At 37.1% G+C, this 16,878-nt stretch overlaps 1 protein-coding gene across 7 annotated transcripts in view; it reads left to right on the top strand.

Annotated features, from left to right (window-relative positions):
• IPO11 (importin 11) overlaps window positions 1-16,878 on the top strand; it is a 185,143-nt gene that overhangs the window by 105,353 nt on the left and 62,912 nt on the right. For all 7 annotated transcript variants that reach the window (XR_005068903.1, XR_005068904.1, XM_037062876.1 and 4 more), the window contains 2 exons: window positions 2,130-2,209; window positions 2,849-2,929. Coding sequence is in view for 5 of the 7 variants with exons in the window: in XM_037062876.1 (XP_036918771.1) it covers window positions 2,130-2,209; window positions 2,849-2,929 (161 nt within the window). In the remaining 2 variants the exon portion in view is untranslated. The remainder of the gene's footprint in view (window positions 1-2,129; window positions 2,210-2,848; window positions 2,930-16,878) is intronic.

The following is a 16,878-nucleotide window of genomic DNA, read 5'->3' as shown; positions in this document are numbered from 1 at the left end:
TCCACTGCCATCCCCCTCTGCCCCCTCCCCCCCCCCCAAGCAATCATAAGGATCTTACACTTTCTGGTTTTTTATTTTGTCAGAAATAAAAGAAACTATTACAGTGGCATTTCCAAACAGAAACATTACCTAGCATGGTTAAACATAAGTAAATTTGTATTAAATCTCTGTAACATAATTCAGGAATTCTTTTTGTCCTCTTTACAGAAAGTTAAAAGAATAAATCAATGTAGCATTTGAAATTATAAATTAAAAATAGCACCAAAAATAGAGAAAAAGGAATGAACTATAAATTATACAGGTAGATATAAATCACATGCACACAGCATAACTAGAAACTGTAATGGGCCACAGATATGCCTCAGAGCTCTCTCAGTCTGTGGAAGGAAGAAAATCAATCACCTAAATTAGAGATTTTTAGTGTGGACACTGTTGAAATTTTAGGGCATATAATTCTTTGTTATGTTGGGCTGCCCAGTGTACATTGTAGGAAGCTTAATATTAAGCATCCTTAGCCTCAACCCTTTAGGTGCTGGTTATTATACCCAAAGTCTTCAGACATTGCCAGATGTCCCCAGAGGGGAAAACTTGTCCCTGGTTGAAAACATTTGACTTTAGTTACTCATAGGGTCTGAAAAGAAATATAGATCCATTGTATGGTTCTGGTGCTAGGACCAGATAATAATATTTTTTTTGTCACTAGGAGGAACTCATGGATATAATTAACTGTTTTATATACCTAAAGGTTAATAAATTTATTGATTCTAGGACTACCCTTAATATTAGTATTTACTATGTGCTGATGACAGCATGCCCTAGAAAATTTAATAAAAGCTACTCTTAGCATGATGGAGATGTGATTGATCTAGGAATAGATTTTTAAACATCTGTAAGAAAAGATGGGTGTTATGGTTTTGAAAATCAACATGTCTTAAGTATTGTTTTCTTCATCATAAATGATGGCAGTCATTTAGAAATTATGTTCCCTGACATGCCTGGAATATAGCCATCCTAAATTCTCAAATATGTTGGACTGGGAAACATTATAAACAAATCCAGAATTGACTGGACTTTCTTCTTGAGGAGAAGGGGACAATACGCATTTCTCATAAGGAAAATTATCCAAAATAAATGCCTGCCTCTTTATCTTGAGATTTTTGTCTTGTTGTGAAAGATATTTAGATGACAACCTTTATTATTTATTTTTATGCCTCTCGTTAGCATAGTTACAAGTTGGCCATTCCCTTTCCCCCCACATCCTTATTTTAAAATTATTTGTTAAATCCTAAAGTTTGTGAACTAATGCCTTTAAAATACATTTTGAGCCAAAAGTAGGATTGTCATTTTATTGTGAGAATATATAGGAAATTCTCATCTGAATATAATGTCTTTTCACTTTGCTAAAGTATGACTTAGATAAGAGCCCAGGCCGTAGGTCAATATTTTGCCAGAAAAAACTTTTTGTAATTTACCCTATTGCAAGTATATAGAATTTTTAAGTATTAGCAACAAAGAATGGCAGGTTTTAGACATAGATATTTTTTTATCTACACAATTATGTTTTGTGCAATCTGTATTCTGTTGTACAACTATTGTATGTGATAAGGTGTATAAAATAACACTGCATAACTTATGCTTATAGTCAGTTTTAACAAAATAGCTTCTACTTTGCACTTTTAAAGGCATAGATAAAAACCAAATCCTTTTCCTGGGCTATTCTGGTAATTACAAGTATGGAAGCATAATGCTTATTGCATGAACCCATTTAAGCAGGTGTCAAATGTGAAGGTAAAACAATCCAACTGCGTGTTGTTTGCCATTGCTAATACTAGAAATTTAGTTTGATTTTAAATATTGGGTCATATGGTTATGTAGTTCTTTTCTGAAAGGAAAAAAGGGAACTTAATTTTTTTTCTAAATTGTTTTTTATATGGGAGGTATATGGGAAAGCATAAAGTTGTAGGTTGATGCCAGTTTTGAGGTAGTTATTTATATACTAGTATTCTGAATAGCACTCTGCAAAGATTTGTAAAAAAGTGTGTGTAACTTCAAATAATTCACTTTGTTTAACCTGACATTGAACAATGAATTAATTTGTTGTTTCTAAAAACTAGTTATTATTTTGGCAGAACTAAGTTCAGAAAATCTCAGAACCTGCTTTAAGATCATCAATGGTTATATCTTTTTATCATCAACAGAATTTTTACAGGTATGTTACAGTGTTGTGCATTGTAAAAATTATATATTTATCATTTTCTTTTGAAATGAGGAGTTACCTTTTCAAAATTTAAGTGATGAACCGATATTAATTTGGGAGGGGTATATATGTGAGTGTTGCCCACTACTGCAAGGGAGATAGGATGCAGTTCCGTGAGTTAGGTTTGTTAGCGCAGAAACTATGTTCTATGAATATTTGATAAGAATCTCCTCATATTTCTATAAAAATCAGCATGAGAAAGAAGCTCTTATTTTTATTTCCTAAACTTTTCCTAAAGAGTTTTATATATTTTTTAAAATCTTTTAAGGTTTTATTTATTTATTTTTACAGAGAGTGGAAAGGAGGGTAAAAGACAGGGAAAGAAACATTAGTATGTGCTTGCCTCTCCTGCACCCTCAACTGGGGAACTGGCCTGCAAGCCAGGCATGTGCCCTGATGGGAATTGAACCACTATCATGTGGTTCACAGGCCCACACTCAATCCACTGAGCCAGGACTCCTAAATAGTATTAAATGAAACTTTAGTATATACTTCTCAATAGGTTATAATGAATCCCAGATTGAATTTTATGTGTGTTTTGATATTGCAGATTGATTTATATGTATATTTTGACTTTTGATTGAATTGCAGACGTATGCAGTAGGTCTGTGTCAGTCCTTTTGTGAACTGCTAAAGGACATTACTACAGAAGGTCAAGTTCAAGTGCTGAAGGTATTGTCATCTTTTAAATGATTATTGTTAGAAGTTTTCCATTTATATGTTATGAAATTGGACCTTTACTGGGGTTGGGATGATTGGCAAGGAGGAGAGTAATGCTATTTTTTTTTACTTTTTAATATTTTATTTATTTATTTTAGACAGAGGGGAAGGCAGGGAGAAAGAGAAGAGAAACATCAAAAGGTTGCCAGTGTACTACCTATTGGGAACCTGACCTGGCCCATAACCCAGGTATTTTCCCTGACTAGGAATTGAACTGGCGACCTTTGGAGTCTCAGGCTGGCACTCAGTCCACTGAGCCACACTAGTCAGGGTGAGAAGAGTGATTTTAGACAGTAATTTCTTTTAGCAGTATTCATTTGGTCTAGTATTTCTGGACCAGAGGTCTCAAATCATGTGGATCATCACCTGAGGACATTGTTAAAATGTGGATACCGCATTTCTAAGAAGGTCCCCTTCAGCCTGAGACCTCCCTTTGTATAGCAGTGTTTTAAAATCTTTTATGAATTATCTGAAGGCTGGTGACATTTGATACTTCTCACCCTTCCAGTTTGTTAGCCTACTTTTGAGATAACATTTTCATGTTGTAAGTTGGTACTTTTAGTTTAAGCTGGCTATCAGAACACCAAGTTGTATGGATCATGTGTAATTAAGAACCAATACCAAATCACTTTGTTGTACACCTGAAAGTAATATAAGTAATATAATTTAAGTTATAGATTAAACAAAACAAAAATAACCAAATAAGCTCTGAGTTTGTCTTTATGCAGTATATCTTTACAGATTGAAAATATATATTACCTTTATATACTGTATATAATTTTGCATAGTTAAGAACTAGCTGGCCCTGACTGTATATCATCTTTATATGTTAAACCTATATGCTAAAGATACAAAGAGTATTAAAGAAATGTGTGTAATTGCATATAAACATAAGCATACTAAAATACATCTTTATATGTATATTTTTGTATATATACGTATATATCCGTATATACATTACGTACTTTATGTGTGGTCTTAGTGAGAGGATGTACCTGTTAGAAGTACTCTTTTTTTTGTTTTTCGTTTCTTAGCTATATTCTAAGTGAAATATGAGAGCTCTTTAGGTGAAGTGTTACTGTCATAACAAAGTAACATTTATTGTGTGAAAAGCATGGCACTGCTTGAGATCCTAAAAACTGTTTGATTTTTCTCCCAGTGAAATAAGAAGTGTTTGCCCAAAGAGGTTCATTGTAAGGAGTGTATTTAATTACAATAATGTAGCATCAGTCTACAGTATATTTTTGGACAATGTGGGTAAAAGTTTGTTCAGATGGTAAAGCGTTTTATTAACCAATATATAGTTACTGTATATTTGATGAGTCATCAATTTGAACTTATTCGAACATTGTAATATTTTATGTATTCAGATATTATACACACATGCGCACATGTAAAGCTCCAGATATCCATGTTAACATGCTTGTTTAGTTCAACCTCTAAATTGGTTGTATTTGGTATATCAGTGATTATTTAATTGTTTACCATACAGGTTAGGGGTCAGCAAACTATTTCTGTAAAGGACCACATAGTGTTTGAGGCTTTGTGGGCCATATGATCTTTGTCTCAACTATTTATATCTGCTATTGTAGATTGAAAGCAGTCATACACAATATGTAAATGAATAAGTATGGCTCTATTCCAATAATAATTTATTTACAGAATTAAACAGTTCGTTGGATTTGGCCCATAGGCCAAGTTTTGCCACCTTCTGGTATTGATGTTACCAAACCAAAAAGCGGAGTTCGGCCGCCCGCTGCCACCAGTGGACAAATTCTAGGTGCAGAGGTTGGTGAGAAAGGAAAGAGGTTGTTATTCAAATGCTGCACAGTCAGAGAATGGCAGGCTCTTGTCTCAAAGCCCATCCCCTCCTGGAAACAAAGGAAAACCCAGCTTCCCTCAGGCAGGCCAAAGCTAAAGACAGTGTCCACAGTTCCTTCTCCTATTTAAAGTACCATCATTTGGGAACCATAGGCAGTTGCTGAGTGGACATTCAGGCAGCTGAGCTTTTCTCCTGGCCACTGTCAGGCATCAGGTTCCTCAGTGGAACCCGAATGTGGGCCCAGTGTTGCCATTGGCCGTGCAGCTTCCATGGTTGGAAGGTCCTGTGAGTGCATCAGCCAGTATGTTCAGGAATTGGGTAAAAGAGTATGTCCCTTCCTCCTTTTCTGCCATTCTGATCTCTAGAGCCCGTGTGACTGCCTTCCCCTGGTCCTGTGCCCAATCTGGTACTGGAAGGGGTAGGAGGGATTTTTTCCCTGACCAACCATTTTACTGGCCTTGTGTGAGCTTCCTACAATACTTCCTCCTACTGCCACCTTGCCTGAGGTGTGGGGAATCTGCTGCTGGAGCAGGTTGCTGTGCACAAGGGGTAGAGCATTCACCAGGCCCCAGCTTAGTTATCCAGACAGTGTGGCCCTGCCTGCTGCCTCGGGTTCACATCTCCTCTGACTGCCCCCTCTTTTCCTCACCTTCTGCCTGTTCCTGCAGTCTGGCCAGGCTATTGGTATCAGTGATACGCAGTGCTTTCTCCTGTTGGAAATAAGTAATAGGAAAATCAGTTTCTGGTCTTAAATAATTTATTTCGTTGGGGTGGGAGAAGCAAGTGAACAACCAGTCCCTATTTAGTGTTAATGTAAATAGTGGTGTGAACCACAGTTCTCTGCCACCAATTCATTGCCACCAGGAGTCCCTAATCCGGGATGCAGTGGAGTAAGACTGCTCAAGCGAAGCAGTCCTCTGTTACAACTGAAGTGTTACAGCTCAAGCCAGGGAAAGGCAGCTGAAAGTGCTCTCCCCTGGGACAACTGGAGCCTGGCTTATAGAGAGAGAAGTTTCTGCCCCCAGTCCTTGATTGATTTGTTTATATGCAGATGAAAACTCCAAATCTGTACAGTTTGATTGGTCCAAATATCACTATCCTGATTGGGTTGGCCCCGCTGTTCTGATTGGTTGTTGTGGCGTCCCTCTTTAATGGTCAGTAAGTATGCAAATGAGGATATACCTGTGCAGCTCCAATTGGACAGGGATATCTCAGTCCTATTGGGTATAATATGCTCAGATGGCAGGAGCATTGCACAGGTTTGGCAGCCCTGTCTATGCCTTTTCACTGAAATGCCACATGCGTGCAAGATACCACTGAACAATAGCTGCTAGACTTCACTAAAGAATTTGGGCTCATTTGACCACAGGAGTCTTGGCAGGGATTTTCTTTCTTGTGGTCAACAGTGGTTTTGGATTAGAGGTGTCTCAGAATTGGCTGGTGAACTTTGTGAAAATTGAAGAACATACAATAGTATTTCTTTTTTTTTAAAGTTCCCCAGGTGATTTACATGAATGCTTCCAACTGCGAATCATTTCCATGTATCTGCTTATGTCATACTGGCAGTATAGTAGTTATTTTCTAACCCAGAATTTTGCAGAGCACATTTTTCAGGGAGAATGAGATGGGAATTGAGTTTTAAAAATTTAGTAAAGGTTAGGGTTGCCAGATAAAACAGTATTTTTATTTGTGAATTCTGGCAACCCTAGTAGGGTGAATTAAGCTAGCTAAATACAGTGTTAAATACTACAAAGAAGTGAGCAAGACTAAGAACAGAAAATACAGTGAGGATTATCTTCGAGGGTAGGCATAATGGTGTTACTTAAAACCTTTAGTGTCTGTAAGTTGAAGGGGGTTATGTGCCAAATTACTAGAGCATTAAATTATAAAATGAGAAAAGGAAGGAGCCAACAATATCATTAAGGACTGTATTTGTTTCCTAGAGCTACCATTACAAAGTACCACAAGCCGGCTGCCTTAAAACAACAGAAATTAATTTATAATAATTGTAGTTCTCTCTCTCTCAGGCTTCTGGAATCTAGAAGTCAGAATGTTGGCGGGGTCCCCCTCCCCTCCCCTGTAAGGGAGACTTCTGGTGGTTGCCAGCAGTCTGGCTTCCTGGGCTTGTACATGCATCACGAAGCCTCCATTGTCACAGGACATTTTCCTTGTATTTCTGTTTTCTCTTTTTATAAGGGCACTAGTCATAATGGATTAACTTTATCCTAATTACATGTGCAAGGACCCTGTATTCAAATAAGGTCACATCCTCAGGCACCTGGGATTAGGACCTCAACATACCATTCAATCCATAACAAAAATCTAGTATTTACAGTAAAATGATGGGTTTTGTGTAAAGAGGTAGTGAGGAGAACCTGACCTGAGTAGGTTTTTGTAGGTGAAAGTGACCCGATGGGGGAAGGTGGTTCCAAGTGATTAAAGGCACTAGTATTTACTTTAAATCTAGAGGATGTATGGAAGGATTAACTTGGAAAAGAGGCAAAAGTTGGTTTTCTGAGTTGGCAAACATAGCAGTGATTGAGGCTGTAGATACACTGGTAGGTGAGGAGTATAGGTAACTGTGCTCTGGCCAGTGTCGCCCAGCTGGTCAAGCATCTTCCCACAGAGCCAAATGTTGCTGGTTCAATTCCCAGTCAGGGCACACCCAAGACTCTTGGGCCTCGGGCCCAGGTGGGGCCCCTAGGAGATGTAGCTGATCAGTGTTTTTCTCTCTCTCTTTCTCCCTACCTTCCTCTGTCTAAAATAAATAAACACAATATATTTTTTAAAAGAGTATAGGTAACTGGCATGTGACCTTGGTGTTTTCAGCCAAAAAGGAAACAAAGTTGTCCGAGCGGCCTGATGCCTGTCACAATGAGACAGAGGTACATTGCAGTAACCAGACATCCTCACTTATGTGGGGCTGTTCATTGTTTAATGAAGTAAAAAGTTCTTTGATTAATTCTAATTTTTTCAGAAAGTCCACTCATTTATCAAACATACTCCACTCCTCAGCAAACTCGGAGTTTTCCTATCTTATATTCGAAATTGGGAAGGAAGCTTCAAACTAAAAAGGACAAAACAGTGAAAATATGGCAGAACTCTTCAGTTTTAATTTCATAGGTTCTTCTTTCTTTTTTAGAGTAGGGGATAAAGGCTGAGAGTCTAAGCCACTGTTACCAAGAAGCTTGTGGGCTTTGATAAGTAGAGTGACTAATAAGAATCTGTCTGTGGCTTGGATACAGGAGGCCTGGTCTATTGCCAACTGACTGTCAGTCCTCACGGACACTGATTTCAAGTATTTTAGCTCCAAAGCTTACAAGTAACATTGTAACCTTTTAAAAATATTATAACATTTGTAACATTATAATTGAGTTGTTTATTAAAATGTTTTTGTGAATTTTTATTACATTTATGCTCTTAACTGATATAGTGATAGTATATAATTATATGGAGGTACTTAATTCGCCTAGAACAGTCTTAAGTTCATCTTTTGCCTTGGAGATAATTTTTTCTCTGGAAGTAGAGGAGATAACAAGGAATTGACACTTTGGACTTAATTCTAACTGAGGTAAAATTGATTGGCAATGTGGGAGTGATAGCACGTGGAGAGAAAATTGCTGTGTCATTTCAATGTGGTCTTTATAGGTTTTTTCAGTGTGTGTGTGTTTATCTTTCTCAGTAAGCTTTTCCACTATCATAAACTTAGTAAATATGTGTTCTTTTTTCTCTGAGTATATTGCAGTATAAGTGATTTGGAAGCTTGGGAACCCATCACTCTCATGTTAAGGATGGTATGGCGTTTATCATTATATCAGGCAGTGGTGCCATCCAAAATATACTAAGAGTTTGTTTGAAATGATATTCTCTCCTTGGCTTGTGCCTTGATTTGTACACTCAGCTCTGCTACTTACACGTTCTTGAGTACATTCTGGGGTTAAATTATGCCATTTGATATATAAGGGGTGGTACTGTGTGATTTTTAATAAGCTGTGTGAAATTTCTGAAATCATCTGAGTGAAATTATAATCTATACATTCGAAGTGATGAAGAAAAGAGGTTGTGTCTTATGTTTAAACACCTCCCAGAAAAAATTTTAATTGAAAGTGGTTTTTTTTCTCCTGCTTTTCTGCAATGCTATTAGCAAAGTACCTGTTGAAAGACAAGTTGTTTTAAGTGACATGGAATGGACATTGTGAAATTCATTTGAAAAATGAGTCACGTGTTTTAGAATATGTCCTAAGGAGAATATTTACTTTCTTCTTACTATTTAAAAAAATTATATTCCTGCAAAGTAATTACAAGTAGTGTAGCATAGCAAGTTACACCCTGGACTGACGCAGAACTGCCATGGTTAGAATCCTGGCTCTGCTGCTTCACAGCTCTGAGAGGTGAGCACGTTAATCTCTATTCCTCACCTTTCATCTGTAAAATGGGATTGGAAACTTGACCTACCTCATAGGTTGGGGTAAGGATTACATGAGTTCTAGGTGAAAGCACTTACAACCATGCCTAGTGTGTGATCAGCTACTCCAAGTGTTGGATACTTTGTATCTAAACTAATTATATAGTTATCTAATTATATGTGATACCCTTTTGGGGTAAAACAGATTAATTCACTTGTAGGCCATATGATTAGGTTGCTAAGATCTTTGGCTGTAAGAAAAACAAACCAAACCAAGTTATTCTGCCTATTCCTTTGACCATTTCTTCTAAATAAATGTTTATTTAAAATAAAGGACCCTGAGCCCTCAGGGGATTGAGCATAGGCCTGCGAACCTCACGATCGCGGTTCGATTCCCAGTCAGGGCACATGCCTGGGTTGCAGGCCAGTTTCCAGCAGGGGACTCACGAGAGGCAACCATACATTGATATTTCTCACTTTCTCTCCTTCCTTTCCTCTCTAAAGATAAATAAATAAAATCTTTTAAAAAATAAAATAAAGAATACATTAGTTAAATTTTTAGAAGTAAGTAGGTGATTAACATGATAGATCTTTACTCTTTAGGAAGAACTATCTCAGCTGGCTCTTTAAAGTTAATTGTATTCAGTTCTTTCTTGCTTTTCAGAATAACAATGTTAAAATTTTTATTCTGGAAAATTCCAAATTTATATAATATTACAATATTACCCTTACAGTTTTAATAGAAAAAAATTGCTTGCTTCTTTTTCCTTTGAAGTAAAAGAAGGTAATGTCATTATTTGCCCATCAGTTTTACTTGATATTTTTTAGAATAGCTTAGCACAAATCAGTTATCATACAAATATATATTAAAATATTTGTAACATATAAGTTATGCATTTATAGTTTCTCTATAAATATGCCAGTAGGAGGTCATTAATTGGATATAAATACCTTGAATTGAAATTTGGCAATGTAATAATGTATATTTAGGACTTTTTATATAAACATTGCTATAGTCAAACCTGTATATTTGACTTGAAATCTCAAAACATAATGTTTTCAACTTACTAAATAGATGTTAAATTCTAAGAATATACCAATTATTGGGAATATGGTACTTGTGGTTTTTTAAATATATCTTATTGATTATGCCATTACAGTTGTCCTATTCCACCCCTTCATTCCCTTCCACCCTGCACACCCCTCCCCCACCATTCCTCCCCTTTAGTTTATGTCCATGTGTCACAAGTTCTTTAGATTCTATATTTCTCATACTATTCTTGTCCTCCCCACTGTCTATTTTCTACCTACCATCTATGCTACTTAGTCTCTGTGCCTTCTCCCCCCTTCTCCTCTTCCCATTCCCCTGTTGCTAATCCTCCATGTGTTCTTCATTTCTGTGGTTCTGCTCCTGATCTGGCTGTCCTCTTGGTTTGCTTTTGTTTTAGGTGTGGTTGTTAGTAACTGTGTGTTTGTTGTCCTTTCACTGTTCATATTTTTTATCCTCTTTTTCTTAGAAAAGTCCCTTTAACATTTCATAAAATAAGGGCTTGGTGATGATGAACTTCTTGAATTTGACCTTATCTGAGAAGCACTTTATCTGCCCTTCCATTCTAATGAAAGCTTTGCTGGATAGAGTAATCTTGGATGTAGGTCTTTGAATTTCATGACTTGGAATACTTCTTTCCAGCCCCTTCTTGCCTGCAAGGTTTCTTTTGAGAAATCAGCTGACAGTCTGATGGGCACTCCTTTGTAGGTGACTGTCCCCTTATCTCTTACTGCTTCTGGGATTCTCTCCTTCATTTTAATCTTGGCTAATGTAATTATGATGTGCCTTAGTGTGTTCCTTCTTGGGTCCACCTTCTTTGGGACTCTCTGAGCTTCCTGGACTTCCTGGAAGTCTATTTCCTTAGCCAGATTGGGGAAATTCTCCTTTATTATTTGTTCAGTTAAGTTTTCCACATGTGGCTGTTCCTCTTCTCCTTCTGGTACCCCTATAATTCGGATGTTGGAATGTTTAAAGATGTCCTGGAGGTTCCTAAGCCTCGCCTCATTTTTTGAATTCTTGTTTCTTCATTCTTTTCTGTTTGGTCATTTTTTTCTTCCTTCTGGTCCACTCCCTTGATTTGAGTCCCAGTTTCCTTTCCATCACTATTGGTTTCCTGTGCATTTCTCTTCATTTCAATTAGTTTAGCCTTCATTTGTTCCTCTAATTTGTGACTAAAATCAACCAGTTCTGTGAGCATCCTGATCACCAGTGTTTTGAACTGTGCATCTGAAAGTTCTATCTCTTGGTCACTTAGAATAATTGGTTCTAGGGCTTTGAGCTGTTCTTGAGCCATAATGTTTTGGTCTGTTCATGCCTGTTATGTCTGAGGGGCGGAGCCTTAGGTGTTCACCAGGGTGGGGAGACCCAGTTCCTGGGTTGTGGCGCTGTATTTGGGGGCGGGGTCAGAGAGGCACAATGGCGTTTGTTTCACTCTCTCTCAGATTTCTGTCCCCTCTGCCACTTTCCACAAGCAAATTGTGACCTTCTGGTGCTGGTTCCCGGGTGTGTGGGCTTGTGTACCCTCCAAGACCCTGAGGGTCTCTCCAACGAACTCTCCCGGCACCTCGACCCCAAAAGTCTTTCCAGTTGGTGCTTTCAGGGTCTAATTCTTGTTGCTGGGGCCCTAGCCTGAGCGGTCTGTCTCACTGTTCACTCTTTCGCTGGTTTATCTGCACTGGAATGTGTGCCCAAGGTAAGCCAGCCACCCTGCACCCTCACTGGGTCTGCCCGTTGCAAACCCACACCTGGTATCCTCCAACCCCTGCTTGAGCTCCTGGGTCAGTCCACCGGTCTTTCCTACCTGACCCTGTTCCGTCGCTGATTCTGCCCCTCTTACCAGTCTGGCTGAATGTTGTCGGACTTCTGTATAGTTCAATTTTCTGTGTTTTGGCTGCGTTTTTGTTACTAAAATTTTGTTGTCTTTAAACTTGGTTGTGCGAGGAGGCACAGTGTTTCCACCTATGCCTCCATCTTGGCCGGAAGCCCCCCGGTATTTGTGTTTTTTATACAAAGAATATTTTAGGACAGTAGTGCTTTAGTGCTTTTGCTTGAAAGCTGAATGCTCTCAAAATTTTGGCATTTGCCTATTCTCAGTTCCATTAAAGCTGTAATCATAGTTTTTAATACTAGCTCATTGTTTTCATTTTTAATACCTCTCAGATACTGTTTCTTAATATAGTATGCTATATAACATTTTAAATATATTTTTGACTAAGTGTCACTGTTATACTAATTTCTGACAGTATCTGGAAGTAACTTCTTTGTGCTTTGAAGAAGAAAATTACAATGCTATGAAAATTGGATAGAGAGACAAGGAGGTCTGCTTTAGAAGCAAATAGTTAAGAGGAGAAATAGGCTTTATTGTATTCTATGACTTGGAACAACCTCCCTGGGTGAATACAGTTATACTCTAAAAATAGTCAAATTTTAATTGTTAAAATTTCTAAATTTGAAATTTGTCTATGTATCTGCATTCAACTTTGAGTTTAGTAGTTTTCTGTGTTTTCATGTTCTTATCAAGCAATAATGAGCCCATTGCTTTCATTCTTTATGATAAGGTTTATTAAAGATGGCACAAATAGTTTTGAGGTATAATTTCTTCTGTAATAATAATAACTAATACTAGCATTTACTTTATGCTACACATTTCTGAACACAGAATATAGAGACACTGAGTTCATGTAACACATAAACCTATGACAGTTCTATACCCAGTTTTTACAGAGGAAAAATTAAACCACAAAGCAGTGGATGCCTTGTCCAAGGTCACACAGCCAGTAAGTGTTGGAGCTGTGATGTAAACACAGGCATTGAGTCAGTAAAATTGTTTCACCGAAACACACAAACTAAAAGCCTGAATTTTTGACAAATTTTAAAAACACAGTCTCTTCCTGTATATTCAGACAAGGGATAGATTAATCTATTGTAATAAATCCGTAATAGTAAAATGCTTATAAAATAGTAACATGGATGGAAATAGAAAACATTATGCTGAGGTAAATAAGCCAGGTGTTAAAAGACAAATACCATATGGTCTCACTTTTAATGAGAAGCTAAACAACAAAACAAACAAGCAAGCAAAATATAACCAAAGACACTGAAATAGAGAACGGGCTGACAGTGACCAGAGGGGAAAGGGGAGGGAAGTTCAGGGGAAAAGGGAGAATGATTTACAGGAACTCGTATAAAAAACACATGGACAACAACTAAGGGGGTGGAAATGGGAGGGAGGTGGAGAGCACTGGGAGGGTGGGCTGGGCTGGGAGTAAAAAACAGAACTGTACTTGAACAACAATTAAATTTTTAAAAAAGAAAGAAATAGACACCAAACACCAAAACACCAAATAGACACCAAACACCAAAGTGTTTCTTGGGTGACCTACAGGCCAAAATCTGACAGAGTTCTTCATGGGGCGAGGGAGGGGGGTCGATAGGAACATATGATTGGACGATTATTTTACCACACAGAGGGCTATTATGCAGCTTTGAAAAGGAATGAAGATGACCTATATATACAATTTTAGAATGATTTTGAGACCATAAGCAAAAAACGATGTCTAGAGTTTTCTTCTATTTAAAGAGTGCAACATAGATAGCAATGGAAAAATATATCAAATTAATAAAAGGGGTTATGTAGGGGGAAGAGGGAGAGAAGATGGTGGCTGGATCTTTTAGGATGTGTATCTGTTTTGTACTTTGTTTTTTTCATTCTCACTTGTGAATATGATTACTGATTTTAGGGTCAGGGGAGGGGAGAAAGAGAGAGACATTGATGTGAGAGAGAAACATCTATTCGTTGCCTCCTGTAAGTGCCCTGGGAGGAATCAAAGCCTTAACCCATTGGTGTGTGGGGCAATGCTTCAACCAACTTAGCCACCCATCCAGGGTCTGTTTTATACTTTTGCTTTAGAGCCAGGTAGATGCTCTACATGATTTAAAATAATGACAGTAAAAACAACTTTTAAAAGAATTTATTTATTTATTTTTAGAGGGAGAGGAAGGGAGGTAGAAAGAGAGGAAGAGAAACATCCATGTGTGGTTGCCTCTCGAATTTCCCCTAGTGGGGACCTGGCCCGTATCCCAGGCCTGTGCCCAGACTGCGAATGGAACCAGTGACCCTTTGTTTCGCAGGTTGACACTCAGTCCACTGAGCCACACCAGCCAGGGCTGAAAGCAAAAGTAGTTCTTAAAGATAGAAAACAAGCTGAAACATTTGAATCTAACTAATACTATGTTGATGGCATAGATATCTGAGAATATTTCCAGTAACTTTAATACATTGTATTTTACATGAATATCACTTGTGATATAATATTAGAACAGAAAGAAACAAGGACATTATAAATTGCATTCAGTAGTGATGTTGGTGTTATTTTGAAACCCATATGTGCATATATATGTGTGTGTATATATATATATATATATATATATATAGTAGGTAGAAGCAAATAATATTATTAGTATCTGGCATTCTTCAATGTAAGACGGAAATATAAAATCAAAGAAGTCATGTAAAATGTTATAATCCTAAATTGAGTTTGGTGAGTTTATGGTATATACTTTTTGGGAAGAGAATATAGATTACCTAGTTATGTGTAAGCAAAGACCTAGAAGCACTATCAATTCAGTGTCAGGAAGTACCCGAGCCTCAACTGCTCTGTGAATATTGTGCCCTGCTGGTTGACTTCAGAGCTCAGACAAGGGGTCTGCAATACAAGATAATCTGGGGGGCTCTCTTTGTGTTAGAAGAAAGTGAAGGGTGAGGTGCTGTCAAAAGAACGCAGGAATTAACTTTGAAGGAGTTCCCACTGGCTAATTATGGGGCAGTTTGAGCATTAAAACAAAAGTAAACTAAATAGATTAAAACACATCAAATCACTAAAATACCTGAGAATATAATAATCTCTACATAGAAGAGTAAGTTGTGATTTAAATTCAATTAACATCTGTAAATTATTGTACTTAGAACTACTTTTTATTGTGTTAGTCGTTTTTAGTGTTACTTCCTTCTTGGAGCTGTTGACCATCTGCATTTATATGCATTTCACTTGAAATATACAGAATTGTATATTACCACTGAAATCAGAGGTGCATTTTTTAAAATTTCATTTCAAAGTGAAAACTGCTGCTGGTCAGATGTTTGATAAGAGTTTGAACTGTATGGAAGAGCCTTCACTATAGAAATAGTTTGAAGTCTGGCATTTAAGTTACCACTGCAATGTCCTCCTTGGGGAGCAGATTATGGAATGTCATGTGTGAATAATATAGGACCATTCCGTATGGATTTTCCACAGGCATCTCAAGTTCAACATGTACAAAACCAAACATCATTATTATTATTATCAATATTGGCTTTATTTTTTCATTGATTTAAACAAATATCAGTTGTTGTTCTGCTTATTTATGCATTCATTAGACCTTGTTATTTTTAGCAGCACCACAATTTGTACCCATTGACCACACATGAAAACTAGGAATAGTCCCAGACTTCTTCACTTGTGGTCTGTCAATTGTTCAATCTGTTTTCTATTTTTTTATCAGTTCTACTTCCTGAAATGTATCTTCATTCAGTGTGATAATGGCATTTTCTTTCATAAGTTTTCAGAAACAATCTAATCTCTAGCTATGGTTCTTACGTTTTTGAATACAAAAGACTCCATTTTAGTCCTGAAATATTGTAGTTCCTTTAGAGGACCACACCAAGACACATTATAATAAAAGTGCCAAACGTTAAAGGTAAAAGAATCTTAAAAGAAGCAAAACCAGAGAGTTACCTACAAAGGAGTACCCATAAGACTGTCAGCTGATTTCTCAAAAGCAACTTTGCAGGCAAGAGGGGACTGGCAAGAAGTATTCGAAGTTCTGAAAAGCAGGGACCTACAACCTAGATTATTATACCCAGCAAAGCTATCATTTGGAATGGAAGAGCAGATAAAAGTGTCCCCAAGACAAGGTAAAGCTAAAGGAGTTCATCATCACTAGGGTCTTATTATATGAAATGTTAAAGGGACTTAATTCAAGAAAAAGATCAAACCTATGAATATTAAAATGGTAACAAATTTACAACTATCAACAACTGAATCTAAAAAAAACAAACTAACCAAAGAAGCAGAACAGGAATAGAATCATAGATATAGAGATCACTTGGAGGGTTATCAGCTGGGAGGGAGAAATGGGAGAATAGGGTGAAACGTGCAGGTACTAAGAAGCATAAATGGTAGGTACAAAGTAAACAGGGATGTTAAGATTAAGAATAGCATAGGAAATGGAGAAGAAGCTAAAGTACTTATATGCAGGACCCATGGACATGAACTAAGGTTCATGGAGGGAATTGGGGGTACTGGCAGAGGGGGACAGGGAAGAAAATTGGGACAACTGTAATAGCATAATAAATAAAAAGTAAAATAAAAATTTTAACAAAAAATAGTAACTATACCTTTATATATAAAGAATATACAAAGTGACAGTTTATTTATATTGAATGATAGATAACATTTAAATGAATATTCTAAAAGTCATAATGATCTAAACATGTAATTATTTCTTTTCTGCACAAACATCTGTAATCCTTGGAGTTAGTAATTTTTAAAATTTTTTTAAAGATTATATTTATTTTTAGAGAGAGG

The sequence above is a fragment of the Sturnira hondurensis genome, unplaced genomic scaffold (assembly GCF_014824575.4).
Source record: "Sturnira hondurensis isolate 20B ecotype Veracruz unplaced genomic scaffold, ASM1482457v3 Scaffold0014384, whole genome shotgun sequence".
Classification (NCBI taxonomy): domain Eukaryota; kingdom Metazoa; phylum Chordata; class Mammalia; order Chiroptera; family Phyllostomidae; genus Sturnira; species Sturnira hondurensis.
Note: the sequence above shows the minus strand (reverse complement) of the source record. Positions and strands in the feature narration are given on the sequence as shown.